At 40.7% G+C, this 16,666-nt stretch overlaps 1 protein-coding gene across 1 annotated transcript; it reads right to left on the bottom strand.

Moving 5' to 3' along the window:
• Positions 1-355: 355 nt before the first annotated feature.
• Positions 356-16,554, bottom strand: LOC128742685 (sodium-coupled monocarboxylate transporter 1). Its single transcript, XM_053839121.1, has 10 exons — positions 16,352-16,554; positions 2,435-2,594; positions 2,308-2,373; positions 2,189-2,240; positions 2,053-2,120; positions 1,684-1,838; positions 1,361-1,610; positions 923-1,303; positions 684-865; positions 356-617 (listed from the first exon to the last, which is right to left on the bottom strand). The coding sequence occupies exons 1-10, from the start codon at positions 16,552-16,554 to the stop codon at positions 356-358; spliced, it is 1,779 nt and encodes a 592-aa protein (XP_053695096.1).
• Between the last annotated feature and the right edge of the window lie 112 nt (positions 16,555-16,666).

Genomic DNA, 16,666 nt, shown 5'->3' with positions numbered 1-16,666 from the left:
ATTACACAAACTTATACGGAATTGAAATACTCTTTAGTTCAAACTAAACTCAGTAGAAACAACTCGAGAAAATGAAATTGAGATAAAAAGAAGACGATTTAGAAAACAAAATCAAAAAACACTAAATCTAAATTTAAGTCCAATTATATTAAATAATACAATTATCAAAACGTGTCTACGGTACTTCGTATGGTAAAAGTTTTGTACCCCACCTGCTATTGTGGTCTGGGCACGCTACTGATCGTTTTTGTGTGATACGTACTAGCGGCGTTAGACTTTTTGCGCTTACAATTTATTTTATTAATAATAGGAACACTTGAATTGATTGTAATCCAACATACTCTAGCATCATCACTTACAGCTGTGATTCTTTCAGAATCTCGTCCGTACCATTGTTAGTGTTGTTCAGCTTCAGTTTTTCCTTAGGCGCCTTTTCGCCGCTTTCGCTTCCTCCGTGTACAAATCTTCGCACAAACCCTGCCAGCAGGTCCGGTGAAACCGCTTTGGGGTCGTTCGTTCCATACACCAATGTACACCCCAAGGAAACCACAATAGTAACTGCGGCACCCAAAAAGGTGTACCACATGTAGGATATTCGGAACAGGGGAAAAATTTCACTGAAATTTAAATTCAGAGAAGATTAAAATCGAACGGTTTTGAACGGTCGTTGGTGGGGCACTTACTCAGCAGTGATTAGGCTAGTCGTCGTGGCGTTGATCACAGATCTGTCGAAGTTGTAGCTGCATTCCTCCACGGACATTTGTTTGTGAGGGAACACTATCGCTCCGGTAGCCACGGCGTACTGTGCCTTCAAACTCAGCCAAGACATGAACAGCACACCAACGATTCCACCGGTGAGGGCACTCTGAAAAATGTGTTTTAGTTAAGCGTATTCTTTCTACATTTTGATTGAGTTCTTCACCTTTGACTCAACCCACGGCACAAGAATTCCCAGGGTAAACGTCCCCAGCAGGGGACCATTGGTGATGGCCTCCAGGCTCATGGTTAGCTGCAAAACAGTTCCCATTTTTTCCACCACGAAAACAAGTGCCGCACACAGGGCACCCACACCGACTACCACCGATCGCATGATCCAATTGACCGCTCTGCGGGAAAGAGGTTTCTTCACGAAGGGTTTCACGAAATCTTCCAAAATGACCGCCGACATGGAGTTCAAACATGTCGACAGAGAGCTCAACGCCGCGCTGAATACTCCAGCGACGAAAAGGCCCGGCAAGCCGGGCAACTCTCCCAAGATATCCATAACGAACAGTGGAAGGAGTTGATCTTTTGCTTTTGCCAACTAGAATAGGAGAATTTTGAATGGTCAGAGAACCAATCACAAATGAGTGAGTAATACCTTGGTGGTCAATGGATCGCACTTCTGATAGGTAGCGTAGATCAGCAAACCGCAGTAACTGCAAAGCGACATGAGCAAACACACTCCAACCACGAAAATCCACAGCGCCTTCCGGCCAGCCCTGACCGACGGCAGCGACAGATAACGCTGGATCATATTCTGGCTAACGGCATTCGTCTGCAGCCAATAGACAAAACCTCCGATCAGCTGCGACCAGAAGGTATGCCGCGTGATGGGATTAATGTCGAAGCTGCAACCCAAAACTAACACAGTCAACAACGTACAAAGTTTGCTCCAGTTTGAAAAATAAAAACCGAACTTACTTAGGCCTCTCCAAGCGGTCCGTGTCCCAGGCCCGGCGAAACACGGTTTCAGCACCGCCCAAATCGAGCGTTCCTTTCACCGCTACCAGCACCAGGGCGCCGAACATGGAAAACGTTTGAACCACATCCGTCCAGACTACCGCCTTAAGGCCCCCCTGTGAAAAGTAGGCAATCGTTGTCATTTTTATCCCCGCTGAAATGAACTGGAAACTACAACAAGATTGATACAAAACACGTGCAGAGCAGGCCATGCTTCGAAACTGATGTGATGTGATGATGCGCAAATCACGTGCTTCTTGCAGGTTAGAACAATCATGATAATGTCAGTACACTAGCGCAGCACTAAGCGAAACAGGAAGTCAACCATACCACACAGGTGTAAAACACGCACACAATACACACGATGGGCGTAATCACGTGGATGTTCACTCCCGTCACTGCCGGAAAGGAAGGTTTTGGATTAATAAATCGAACAAGTGTGATAACCGACCGCAACCTAACCTACCTTGGTTGAATGCGAGAGCAGGGACGTATATGACGATCGGCAGATAACCAATCTGGAATTCGGTAATTGCTCGGTTAAGAACTCATTTGTGCCTTTGTAGAATGCAGCCAGGTACTTACATTCATAATAGTGAACATTATCGATCCGAACATCCGCAATCGACGATCGAAACGTGTTTCCAGGTACTGAAAATCAAACGTGGCACAAATTATTTGACATGTTTAAGTAGCTTACAGAGAAGTTTACCTCATAAGTGGATGTAATGTTAAGCTTGTGAAACACTGGCAGATAAATGTACCCCATAACAAGACCCATGGTGGCCACGCCCAGCGCAACGTACACATACTGAATGCCGAAGGAGTACACTTCCGTGGGTAGTCCGAGCAGGGTGATACCGGATATGAAACTGAAATGTTAAAACCCAAAGCTAAAAACAAAGACACTCAAAAATCGCTGTTTTAAATGTGTTTTCCGCTTTAATTCTAGTTATTTTATTATTTCAACCGAGAAGCATGTCAAACAAGAAAAGTTTATCACTAATTATGTGTGTTTGATCTACTCTGGATGAATCAAAGTTTTTCAAGACTTGAACTTGTCTTCATTGTACTCGGTCCTGTCGGCTACCTGTTTCAACCTGATCGACCCATTGGGACGCTTTGTTACTGGTGTCGGCAGCATTCTTGATGAAAACAGATTTCACTACATAGTCGTCCGGTATCCTTGCGACATGGCCGGCCCATCGTAATTTTCTTTAGACTTTCATTAGACGTACGCTGGAAATCTATCCAAGTAGTGCCTGCAGCTCGTGGTTCGTTTGTACTCCGCCAAATGTAGTCCGCAACAGGCTTCGTTCAAATACGGCTAGTGCACGTATGTTTTCCGGTTACAGTCTCAAGCCCGCAGCTAGAATGCGTCGTTGAATCTCATTACTCCCATTATATGAACTCTTCAACCACTTCCAGTTAATCGCCGTCAATAGTCACTGTCTGTAGGAGACGAACTTTGTTTCCTTTGGAGCCCTTTTCCTACCATCCCTTTTGTTACCATCCTCCTAACATTTCACATTTTCAACAGTGATTTGTGTTCAACAGTGAGTTAAACAACATACAGCACAATCCGTCCCCTTGCCATAACCCTTTGCGCGATTTTAAGGTACACGAGAGTGACGTCAAAGAATCACCCGTAGGACACTTTGATACTTTACCGTTTACCGTTGCTAGCGGCAGGGGTGGACTGGCCCACCGGGCAACCGGGCAAATGCCCGGTGGGTCCCAGTAAAAATTTCGTTGTTACACAAAATGAGATTTTCCAAAATTTTTATTTCAGTTAAACTTTTTCTACGACTCACGAATGTTCGTTTGCTGGGGCCCCATGATTCATGAAATCATTTAAGTTGAGCTGTTGGGGTCCAAGCTCCGAAAATATTACCAGCTTCAATTCTGAGTGTCTAAAAGTAGAATTAGTATTTCATCCGCAGTTATTTGACTACTTATAAATATTGAACTGTCGGCTTAAGCTCCATGCTCAGTTTACTTCAGTGGTGACGGTCCGTTATCGATCCTGCGCCGAATGAATTATGGTCCTCCAGTACTCAATCCTGGGCTATCTTTCTTCAAACCCCTCGAAAACCAGCTGAACGTGCATCTTCCTCGATAGCGCTCATCTATCAGTGCGATGTCTACTCCGAAGTCTACAGCCTCTTCTTGATTCTCTGCTTAAAATGATTTTGGCTACTCTTTCGTCGGGCATTCTAGACACGTGACCAGCCCAGCGCAGACTGCCACACTGTACTATCTTCATTATAACAGCATATTTGCCAAATTTTACGCTAAAACCCCAAGCATTCGTCGATCAGCTTCTTTTAGCATCCATGATTCATGTCCGTAAAGGGCCACCGCGAGGATTAGTGTTCTCTAGAGCGTCAGTTTTATGCGCATTTGCAAGCTACGGGACTTCAGCTACAAAATGTAATGCCTGCGTAAAGGCCAATTTGCAGCTGCAATTAGTCGTTTTATTTTGCGACTTACATCGTTGTCACATGTCACGAGCATACCAAAATATATTCAGTTCCTCTTCGATACCAACACCATTTGGATTTCCACGCCATGTACTTCGTTTTGGTGGTGTTAATGGTAAGTCCCAATTTCTCAATAAATGACCTAAAGGCTTCTTTCGCTGCTCTACTTTTGATTTCGGTGATATCGACGTCATCCGCAAAATGAAAAAGCACGTGAGGTCTCATCTGCTATTCTGACTCATAATTTTTACTCATTCAGCATCACACGAATCAGGGATGATTCCTCCTCAGAATAAAAAAGAGAAGAGAAAAATTCACACTTTGCTCAGTCGTGATTTATGTTGCTCCGTTTTGTTTGAACTTTTCTCTTTTTTACTGATCGCGATTGCTCAGCAACCTGCTCATTGTTCTTCTCATTGAGGAATAAACTGAACAACAAAGTGCAAATTTTTGGCTGCCCATATGGCACAAAAAAACTGTTTAGACTTCTCGCAGCGGTAACAGTAAAAAAAATGTTGCATATGACGATGGTGGCTGATAGGTATGGCAACAATGTAATTCCCGTGCCGTTACTTGCTGCAGTACGAGCGATTTCGAAAGTTTCTCATTTTTCGCACAATGACAATCTAAAGTTTGTTTCTATTTCTCTTTATTTTTGGTCTGTTTCTCATTGCGTGGATGTATTTCTCATTTGTGGCAGCAGTTCTGCTCATTGCGTTGAATGAAAAAAGTTGCACTTTTTGCACAATGAGTGAGGAAATGGCAAGCCTACCTAGCGTTAACTGTCACAGCTCATTTCGTTTGACTGAATCGTATGCCGCCTTGAAATCCATAAAAATAGGATGAGTCTGCAAGTTGTACTCCCGGAACTCGTCAGTTACTAGACGCAGGGTAAATATTTGATCCATCGTGAAGCGACCCTCATGAAAACCAGCTTGATACTCGCCGACGAAGAACTAAGCTAACGGACTCAGTCTAAAACACAGGATAGGGAGAGCACCTTATAGGCAAAATTGAGCAACGTAACGCCTCGATAGTTTTGACGTAGGACTACGTCTTACGGCAAGTTTTGAGACAGGGTGTCATTCCAAAAAATCAAAAAATGCGAGCGTCACGAAAAATGAAAGGTTTCGAGCGCTAACAGCTCAGCGGTTTTCCGATCGATTTTCAATATTCTTACACCAATCGATCGGAAAATCTTCTAAGAATTGACCCAAATGAAGAAAAGTATGGATTCTTGATGTTGAACTATTGAAAAATTTAAAATAATGAACCTATGTTTTACCAGAATTCTCGCTTTGTGATTGGTTGGAAGCTTCTTTACGATGATCTAAACCTATACCAATCTGATATCTGTGCTTGGGAAGTAAGCCAAAACAAGTGACAAAGTCTCCTCATTTCAACAAGATTTCTTAACACTGCGGTTAAACCTAGACCATTTTGATGTCCTTGTTTGGGAAGTATGCCAGAAAGAGTGACAAGGCCCCCTCGCATCAACAAATTTCTTACGAAGGCGATTAAACCTAGTCCAATTTGATGTCTGTGTTAGGGAAGTGTGCCAGAAAAAATGACACAATTCATTGTCCCAACAGATCGCAAATTCTTTACTGCAAGACGATTAAACCTCGGCGAATTTGATGTCTGTGTTGGAAAAATGTACTACAGCTGTTGTAGTGTTCGGTTATAATACGACTCTGTATGAATACGCATGTTTGCCGTTCCATTAGAAGTGTATTGAAAAGATGTGCTGTTGATAAAACAGGATTGAATTGTTAAAATCCCTTCAACGTGGGGAACCATGGGTAATAAAAACAATCTTTAATTTCAGTAAGGTAGCAGGAAAGCAATAGTTTGTGTTCTTGATTTTGTTAAATTGTTTTCAAATGCACAATCTTTTGAGAATTGAACGTATACAATGTTACTACTTTGATAAATGTTATATACAACGCATGGAGCATGTATATATGTTGCATATAGCATGTATCGAATGATTACAAGCATGAATACATGCTACTATCACTACAAAGACACTTACGTAGTCCTGCGTCACCTATATATGCGGTCGTGTCTTGTACACAACCCTCTGATTTTTACTCTCAAGTCGATGTCCGTTTTTAAAATTATGGGAAATGAGGCCAATCAACCACTCCTCCGATATTTATTTTCCTCCCATATTCCTCCAATCAGGTGGCGAATTGTTTCGTACAGCTACTCGCTCCCCGCTTTTAGAAGTTTAGCCAGGATACCATCCTTTACAGCAACCTTACCGTTTTTCAGCTCACTGATTGCTCCTTTGGCCTGTGTTGATGGCTCCACAGTTTGGCCGTCGCTCAAAATTCTTATCCTGTACCTGCTGATCTTCGTGTTTACTTCTCTATTCAACAGCGTCTGGAAATACTCTTCCACCTGGCTGCTACCGTCGTTTTGTCAGTAAGCAGGTTGCCAGCACTATCATTGCACATCACAGGCATGGCAAAATTCTTGCACCTGGCCGTTTTGTAGAAACTCCGTGTGTCGTTACTGACGAACCCTCCTCTGGACTGGCGAGCACGTGCTCTTCGTACTGGCATTTTTAGACGGTGGGTTCTTTTTTCCGCAGCTCTACCAGGACGAACCAAAAAGATTCGCGCAGAGTCTCGGGCATTCCTCACATTGGAATCGTGTGAAGAAATTCTACAGAGGATTCGCACAGAACACCTATCTTATAGAAGCAGGATTCTTATAGGAGAATCCAAGAGTTTAATCCCAGGGATAGCTATAACTCGGCACGGGAATCGCCTGCACTATGAACTGTTCTGTTCTGAAGTGTAGACGCGGTAAGCTACTCATATATATTGAACTATTGACATTCTATCAGTTATAAAATCAGCTTATTTGATACTTGCAATTTTGCATGTCATTAACCCTATTACTTAAAATCTGCAGAAATATAAATGGGTGATAGATGAAGAAAACGTTGCATTGCTGCAAAGATGCACGGTGGCACTCATCAGAATGTGGAAAGTTCTCTTCCGGGTTCGCTGAAGGACGGGCAGTAAAGAATCATATATTCACGCTGCGGCAGATCCTCCAAAAAGTCCATGAATACAGAATTCAACGCACAATTATTTCATTGATTTCAAAGTTGCGTATGCTACCATCGACCGTAAAATCATGGCCATTCTAACCTCACAGGGGACTTTATCAATGTGATGGTCCCTCATATGGACTGTTCAACATGCCGTTACAGGATGTTATGAAAGGAGCAGCACACAGGCACAATCTTCAGCAAATCTAGTTAGTTCGTCTACTTTCCTAAGGAAATTGATATTGTCGATAGAACCGCATCTGTGGTGGTGGCTGAACAAACTAAAACTCAAAGTAGCGAAGATTGGGCTGAAGAAAAATGCGTCCAAACTAAAGTACCGTGAACCGCTAATATGACGCACACGCTAAAAGCTGGTAACTCGGTCCTGAGACTGAGTTTGTTTTGTTTCGAGCATCGAGCCGCTATGCTGCCCGTTCTCCCGATACTCGACATTCGACAGTGCCTGAGTCGAGTCGAGTTGCACGACATGACTTACAAAATAGAGCCCATATTCATTCGATTAATGTCCTTGTAACGCAGATGTCTTTTGAGTAGATGTCGTTTTTTGTGTTAATTTACTATCATGAGAATATTGCAAACTGGGGCCTCTAATCTCAAAGGCCCGGTGGGCCCTTTGGCTCCCAGTCCGCGCCTGGCTAGTGGTTCTTTGCCACTTTTGTAGAGTTCTACCAGGAGTCGGTACTTTCCAGTACCGGGACGCTGTTACCGTTTGTAGACACCCTAGGTTAACTTCCGTTCCGTCTTCTTCTGTTATAGCACCCTCTTCCGATTGGTTCACCCTCTCGTCGAACTTGCGTATCTCATTGGCCCGGAATATTTATTTTAGCTCTTCACAAGCTCTGAGCTCTGAAGCTCTGAGCGTGTAAAAATTAGTTTTTCGTAGCAATTTGAGGAAACAGCATTTTTTGATGGTCTGTTCAACCGACAAAACATTGTGTTGAGTGCTGATCTTCAAGGTACAATTTCACGTATAGCAATTAGCTCGAAGGCCACTTGCCAGAAAATGAACCATTTCCCAGAATGAACCATATCGCTTAAGTTTTTTGAATGTTCGGATGTTCGGCCTACTCAATTGTTGGATATGGGTTGTCGATACTCACTGCCACTTGTTCGGACTTGGGTAAGCGGGCTAGTCAATAAAGTTTATTTAAGCTTTATTTTTCCCTAACTTCACGAGCCTAAAGCGATAACTTTGTAAGGAAAGGTCCTAGAGATTTGCAACCTTCTACAAAAACGTGTATTTTGAGTCCTTCAATAATCGCCTAGAACCATATATTCTTGTAAAATGCAACCAACATAAGCTAAGTATGAAAAACTAATTTTTGAAGAATTTCCAAGGAAAATGCTCTTTAGCTCTGCACTCGATAGAGACACAAACTACTACTAACACAAAAAAATGGACGTGTATCGAGCATTTAGCGAACGCGAAACACATAAAACGTATGCTTGCCGTACTCTCATTTGGGTGGTTGGGGACAAGCGGAATCCATACAAGTTCATAGTACTCGACTTAAGCTTTAAAATGAAGCGCTGATTTTATAAATCCACTTACCCCATTTTACCCCAAAGGTTCATGAAGCTACAGAAATTTAAAGCTTGAATATATGATAACTTAGAAAGTAAAAGTCCCAGCGTTTTGCGGTCTTCTGCAAAAACGTGTATTTTAAGAGCTTCGATAATTGCCCAAAACATTATATTGTTGTAAAATGCGACTGAGAAAAACTAAGCATGAAAAACCAATTTTTAAATTAGTTTTAAAGAATATGCGCTATAGTTCAGCACTCGATAAATATAGAAATTTTATTTCTTCAGCAAAGTTGCTTGTTTTTACAGTATTTAAAACTTTGCCGAATAAACTATGTAGACCATAAATGATAAACTGAAAACATAAGATACTAGGAAAAACGTTCCACTTTTCGTCCTTTTGGACTACTGCGTACTGGTTGTACACGGTCATTGTCAGACCAATACTGGAGTATGGTTGTCTTGTATGGGGGTAGAAAGGGGACGTTGTGACTGTTCAGACAAAGTTAAACCATCTTCAAAGGATGTGTTTAATGGCAATGTCTGGTGCATTTACTACAACTCCTGCTGCCGCTCTAGAAGCTATTTTCAATGTTAAACCTCTACACTTCCACCTGAAGTAAGAGGCACTGATATGTGCTTATCGACTACACGCGATTGGCCTTTGGCAGTCTGTGGACTGTTCGACTGGTCATATTCGATTGTGGTCGCAAATTGTTGCTGCGGACAAGTTTCGGCGGATTGCAGTACTTCAACAGCCGACCAAAAGGGAGCCAGATGGTTTATGTATTGATGTTTTTCAAGTACTGCCAAGATACCGGTAATATAATTAATTTGGTATGGATTTTTATTCAATATGCTAGAAGCGTTCTTTGCGCCTTTGCCTTGCGCATTTGTAGTAGTGTAAATAATCCACGTCTGATTGTTTAGTCCCGGTTTAAAATCGAGTTTTTGTGTTCCTCCTTGATGAAATCAAGTATAGGACTTTCTCAAGTGACTTTCCTCCTAGAGAGGAGTGGATGTCAGGCTACATGGAAAGGAAAATTTCCGACTATGTGGTATGTTATACCAATGGTTCCTTGTACGAAGGTCGCGCGGGTGCTGGTGTTTACTGCCGTGAGCTGGAATTGGAGGAATCCTATTCGTTGGGTAGTTACTGCACCGTTTTTCAAGCTGAAATCTTAGCAATTATGTGCGGAGCTCAGTTTGCACTTCAGAAAGAACTGATAGGCAAGATTATCTACTTCTGTTCTGACAGTCAAGCCGCTATAAAAGCCCTTTGTGCGGCTAATTCTAAATCTAAAACAGTCATCGCCTACCACACCCAATTAGAAGAACTAAGCATTCTAAATGCCGTTCATCTGGTTTGGGTTCCTGGCCATTCTGGTATAACCGGAAATGAATGGGCTGATGAACTAGCAAGATCTGGAGCAGAAAAGTCGGTTTTCGGACCGGAACCTGCTTTACCAATTGCGGCATGTTGGATAAAACAAAAGATTCGATCTTGGTTTTCATCTGAACATGAACGTTATTGGGAGAATCTTGAAACTTGTCGTCAAACGAAAAGTTTCATTGTTAAGCCTTATGAATGAGAAGGTTGCGAGATTTGGTTCACCGAGCTGAATCGTTTCATTGTAATTTATGTGAATCCGACTACGGTACACCATATCACGTAATTTGCAACTGCTCTGCAGTAGCACAATTGCGTCATAGGATCTTTGGATCCTACGTCTTAAATGAATCGGATTTTAGGAAACTAAAATTACGAGACATTTTGATGTTTCTTACCGAAAGCGGTATTGAGCTATAAGCTCTTAGTTATCATGAGTATACCCCCCAGGGGGTGTACTTTTGATAAGTTAACTACCAAGGATTGCAGTATCCTTCGGGGGTACAAAAATCTCTCAGTATATATATGTTTGTGTTTGTCCAAATTCCTCATCCACCCCTTCCTATTCCTCCTGTTTTCCTTCCCGTCCTCATCAGGTAAATGATGACACGGGCAAGGGCAAGGCACAAATCTTTCACATGATTGTGAGGAACGTGCTGCTCGAGCCAAAGATGCTGATACCTGATACCTGATAGATCTGTTTACCTATGTTTATAACCACATTTGCAAGGGGGACAAATTGGCCTGCTTTTATTTATTTGAAAAAATATTGAATGCCAAAGCAAATCAAGCGTTTCATACCATTATTTTTGGCAGGGATGGCTTTTTGAAGTTCACTTCACGCAATCGAATTGCAACAACCGGTTATTTACAGATTTTGACAAGAAAATAGCTTATGGAAACGACGCCAAAAATTACTTCAGAAGCTGCAAAAACAAATTTATTTTTGTTTTATTTTTACAGCATGTGACAGCTGTCATACTTGCATAGTAGGCTAGTTCCGTCAAATACTATGGTTTCTGGGTGGTTTTGCATTTTAATTTCGCTTGTTTAGGGAAAAACGTTGGGGGGCACATTGGCCAGGGGGGGCACGTTATACACAATTCCCCTACCCATATAGTTTACCATCTAGTTCGGAAATTTAGGATGGCTACATTTTATTACCTACGACCTAGGCAAATACGACGAGGCAGGCTAGGACTTTTTTCGAAAGAATAGGACTAATTTTCAGGTAGAGGTTAGGCTAGGGTAGTTTTGAGTTAGACAGTGTATTTTTTAGGGAAATAGAAGGTAGTCGGCGTTTAGCCCGCAACGGGTAAGGCGTGTTTTTTCCATAATTCGGTGTCACAAAAAACCCTACCTCTCATTTGCGGTAAACTAGCGGAAAAGACAAAACCGCTCGGACGCGCTGTGGTTAGCCATTACGATTAAGTGAACTAGGACAGAACAGTTGTTGAAATCTGTTAACACTCCGATGTTGAAGGTGAAACTCGTGTTTAAAAAAAAAATTTCAAACGGAAGCAGAAACGCTAATAATTTGTGAAGTGCTGAGTATTGCGAGGGAGATATTTACACCACTCGGAACTAGTTGGAAGTGACCAGAAAAAAAGCAGTGGAAATCCGCTAAGCCTAGGACTGCAATTTCTCATTCTGCAGTAAAGTGCGTAAAGAGTGTTGGAAGGAAGAAACTTTAGTAGGACAGCTGGCAGGAAGAAGCTCAAGTGAAGTGACAAAAAAAGCGACTTGTCTGTGGTGTAATCCAAGCCCAGTAATTTTCCGTTTAATATTGCTCTACCACTGAACTACAGTAAATTTACAAAAATTCTATACGTTTCGCAATAATTCTTCTAATTGACTCTACGTGTTTCTTTAGTATCAAAAGGGTACAAACGCCATAAAAAATATGGAATCAGTTGATTGCGAGAAAGAAGTAGCACACGAGTGCATTGAATACTTAGAAAACGAGTATCAAAAGTGGTTAAAATTCAATAGCGACCAACAAGTTATTGGAAAGTTAGAATCGAGAGCGAAACAACGATTGGCAAAATCTGTATATGATTGTGGCGTGATAGCATGCCAAGCTATTGGTTGCGAGGAAATTAGAATTAATTTAAATTTCGCCTTTCAAAATTTGGTTGCGGAAATTGAGATTAACACGTGGACTCGCGAGGTTAATGAACAACAAGAACTTTTAGAGGCAGAACTCGACAACCTAGATTGGCCAGAACAAGTAGGGAATTGGTCAGACGACGAGGAAGATAGTGACGAGGGCTTCCGGAGCGACGAGGAGGAAGAACAGGATTAAGTTTTTGTTAATTATCTGAAATTTCCGCCAAATTTAAAGTTATTTTAGTTCTGCTAATTATTTCTGCCAATCATTTTTTTGTCTCTTAGTAAATTAAATGACTGACCGAATAATTCGATTACGAAATCGGGAAGTCATCACTTCAATTTCTTCACCAGTAGAAGGTTCATCAGTTAGTGAGCCTTGTGGTATCGTACCTTTTATACACAGTACATTGAATGAGATTAACAGTGTAAAACGAGAATAAACGTGTGATCGATTGAACGAACGATAGCGCATTATATATTGAAAGAGATATCCGAAATCCAAGACGTAACACTGGCGACGAGTATGAAAGTCGTAAGTCGTAAATTTAACATATTACGAAGTATTAATTTAGTGCAAAACGTGAAAAAAGCAACACATTATTCATATGATCTGCTAGCGTTATGCCCCAAAGTTATTTTGCATACAGCAAATTGAAAAATGGCCGCCAAGAAAAGCTAGTGAAAGGTCTTTTTATTACCGTAGAACTACGTTTTTGTTTTCTATTCTATATTGGGGTGCACTTTAGAAATTCGAGAAATGTGCATGTAACGAAAAGTGGTTATGGTTTGCGCGCTTATAACTCAGCCATTTTTCAATGGATTTTCGAGATATTTGCATCAATCGATCAGTAATTTTTCTAAAAATTGATAAATAAAGCAATAATAAAAATAATTTGTCAAATTACTATTAAAAAAAAGCATAAATAGTAGGTATTGTCGAAATCAGCCAATCACATAGAAGCACTCTTTTGCGTCCCAGGCCCGGTACGACAATTTTATGCACCTGCGGCTTCGTTTATTTTTCTAGATTCTAGAAAAAATGTAACCGAACTCTTGCCTTCCAATAGGACAAGAATTATTCATTACCAGCTAAGCTGGACAAAATTGAAGTCCTGAAGGTAAACAACTTTTGTAAAAATTCGAAACTACCCACACTCTTTGATCGATGATATTATTTAAACATAGAACCTAGACGAATTCGATGTCCTGAAAGTAAACAAGTTTGTAAGAGTGTAAAATTATCCTTCCAATTATGCCTACTCTTCGATCGATCTAATCATTTGAACATTAACTTTAATCAAAGTTGATGTCCTGAAAGTAAACCGTTGAAAAAAAGAACGCATCTACCTCTTCTCTTCAACCGATTATATTATATTCTCGTTACGTTATATCGAAGTAAAAATCAGAGGGGTTGTGTACAAGACACGACCGCATATATAGGTGACGCAGGACTACGTAAGTCTCTTTGTAGTGATAATAGCATGTATTCATGCTTGTAATCATTCGATTCTTCATGTATACATGCTATATGCAACATATATACATGCTACATGCGTTGTATGTAACATTTATCAAAGTAGTAACATTGCATACGTTCAATTCTCAAAAGATTGTGCATTTGAAAACAATTTAACAAAATAAAGAACACAAACTATTGCTTTCCTACTACCTTACTGAAATTAAAGATTGTTTTTATTATCCATGGTTTGCCACGTTGAAGGGATTTTACCAATTCAATCCTATTTTATCAACAACACATCTTTCCACTACACTTCTAACGAAACGGCAAGCATGCGTATTCATACAGAGCCGTATTATAACCGAACACTACAGCTGTAGCACATTTTTCCAACACAGATATCAAGTTCGCCGAGGTTTAGTCGTCTCGCAGTAAAGAATTTGCGATCTATTGGGACAACGAACTTGTGTCATTTTTTCTGGCACACTACCCTAACACAGACATCAAATTGGACTAGGTTTAATCGCGTTTGTAAGAAATCTGTTGGCACGAGGGTTTTTTTTACTCTCTCTGGCGTACTTCCCAAGCAAGGACATCAAAATGGTCTAGGTTGAACCGCGGTGTTAAATCTTGTTGAAATAAGGAAACTTGGTCACTTGTTTTGGCTTACTTCTCAAGCACAGGTATCAAATTGGTATAGGTTTAGATCATCGTAAAGAATTTTCCAACCAATCACGAAGCGAGAATTCTGGTAAAACATAGGTTCATTATTTCTTTTGTGGTTACTATATTGCGCGCGGAGAAAAACTATAAATTAAAAGGGTACAAACGCCATAAGAAAGATGGAAGCAGTTGATTGCGAGAAAGAAGTAGCACACGAGCGCATTGAATTCTTAGAAAACGAATATCAAAAGTGGTTAAAATTCAATAGCGACCAACAAGTTATTGGAAAGTTAGAATCTAGAGCGAAACAGCGATTAGCAAAATCTGTATACGATTGTGGCGTGATAGCATGCCAGGCTATTGTTTGTGAGGAAATTATAATTAATTTAAGTTTCGCCTTTCAAAATTCGGTTGCGGAAATTGAGATTAACACGTGGACTCGCGAGGTTAATGAACAACAAGAACTTTTAGAGGCAGAACTCGACAACCTAGATTGGCCAGAACAAGTAGGGAATTGATCAGACGACGAGGGCTTCCGGAGCGACGAGGAGGAAGAACAGGATTAAGTTTACGTTAGGAATCTGAAATTTCCGCCAAATTGAAAGTTATTTTATTTCTGCTAATTATCTTTTTTTTGTCTCTTATTAAATTAAATGACTGACCGAATAATTCGATTACGAAATCGGGAAGTCATCACTTCAATTTCTTCACCAGTAGAAGGTTCATCAGTTAGTGAGCCTATTTTATCGTCTACTATAATTGTCGAGAATTTAAGCAATAGTGACGAAGAGAGCTCAGATTCTGAAAATCATTTAAATCAATTAAGAAAGCGGTTTGTGGAAATCAGCAAAAAATTTGAAGATTCAATTTGTAGATTTAAAATTGGAAAATACCAAATCAGAAACCATGGCTTTTCCGTTATCACTAGCCCACCAATTTATCCCTGACTATTCAGGACAAGTGGAGGAGCTTGAGGGATTTATCGGGCAAGTAGATTATTTTGCGACTCTTATTCCAGAGGGTGAGTCACAATAATAATAATCGAATAATAATACGCCGTCACACGCAGTACCTTGCAAGTCGTAAGGGCCTGCATAGTGTCGTCGTCCTGAAAGTAAAAACACGTTAGATTAAAACTTCTCGGTCGGTGGTTTCTACAGTAGGTGGAGGAAGAGGCACAATTTGTGTCTAAAAATAGACCAACCCATGTCGCTATGGTTAATAAGGGGGGTTGTGCAGACTTCTTTTGTCCGTTTTGTTTGTTTGGCATTTCAAGGTCATGACTAAAATCACGAGTTTGGTCAAGTTAATGCATGGTTATTGTCTGGCATCGTTATCGGCGAGAGCGGAAAGCCGAGAAAATCAAACAAATATTATCGTAAAAACCGGGAAATAAAAAAAATCATTTTGAGTGGCTATCCTGTTGCCAAGTACATACACTCGCCGTCGCCGGCCTGGGAAGCAAAATCATGCTTATATGTGATTGGTTGATTCGTTATTTCTTGACAGTGATTGATATTTATGTCTATTTCAAGAGTGCGTTGACAAATTTCTATTATATTTGCTGTATCAATCAATGCTTAGAAAAATATCTATAAAATCTATTGAAAAATGGCTGAGTTATTAGCGTGCAAAACGTAACCACTTTTCGTACCGACATTCTATTGAAGATGCATTTGAATTTTCTTTCCACTGAATTCTTTGCAAATCAAGTTACTAAAGTTTGATCAAGACTAACTTAAAATGTTCATTTAAGCTTGTGTTTCGAGCAGTTTTTTAAAATTCAATTCAAGGTATCCAATTCTACTATTTCCCTCTGCAGTTTCAGCTTAGTTAGCCTAAAAATATTAGGTAAGGACTTCACTTTTTCACTGTTTGATTTCGTCGGTTCTGCACTAAGCTAAACCTACCTAGCGATTAGCGACAGCGCAATGGGAAACACCAGCATGGTTCGGCCTCCCATTAGATACTCCACTTCCGTGCTCGGTTTCCGTTGCATAAATCCAAAGTAAATTCCAATCAAGATGCACAGAAACAGCATGGTCACAAACACCAGGTAATCCGGCCAGGAAAACCTCCTCATGTGCTCAACAATATCCTCTAATTCACCCATTTTTCCTTTTTCCTAAAAAACGCTCTTCTTATGTGCACACACCGGATACAGGTCCCCTCGGAAAGGACGAAACCGACTTTAACCTCGAACTTGTACTACACGTCCGATCCGA

Source organism: Sabethes cyaneus, chromosome 3 (genome assembly GCF_943734655.1).
Source record: "Sabethes cyaneus chromosome 3, idSabCyanKW18_F2, whole genome shotgun sequence".
In the NCBI taxonomy this organism is placed as follows: Eukaryota; Metazoa; Arthropoda; class Insecta; order Diptera; family Culicidae; genus Sabethes; species Sabethes cyaneus.
This window is presented reverse-complemented; position numbering and strand designations above follow the sequence as displayed.

Excerpts from the sequence above, each read along its gene's own strand:
- LOC128742685 (XM_053839121.1), bottom strand. The coding sequence starts at position 16,554 with ATGGGTGAATTAGAGGATATTGTTGAGCACATGAGGAGGTTTTCCTGG. Across the intron at positions 2,121-2,188 it reads TGCTCTCGCATTCAACCAAG|TGACGGGAGTGAACATCCAC; the intron begins GTAGGTTAGGTT and ends CCTTTCCGGCAG. Across the intron at positions 1,304-1,360 it reads GCGATCCATTGACCACCAAG|TTGGCAAAAGCAAAAGATCA; the intron begins GTATTACTCACT and ends CTCCTATTCTAG.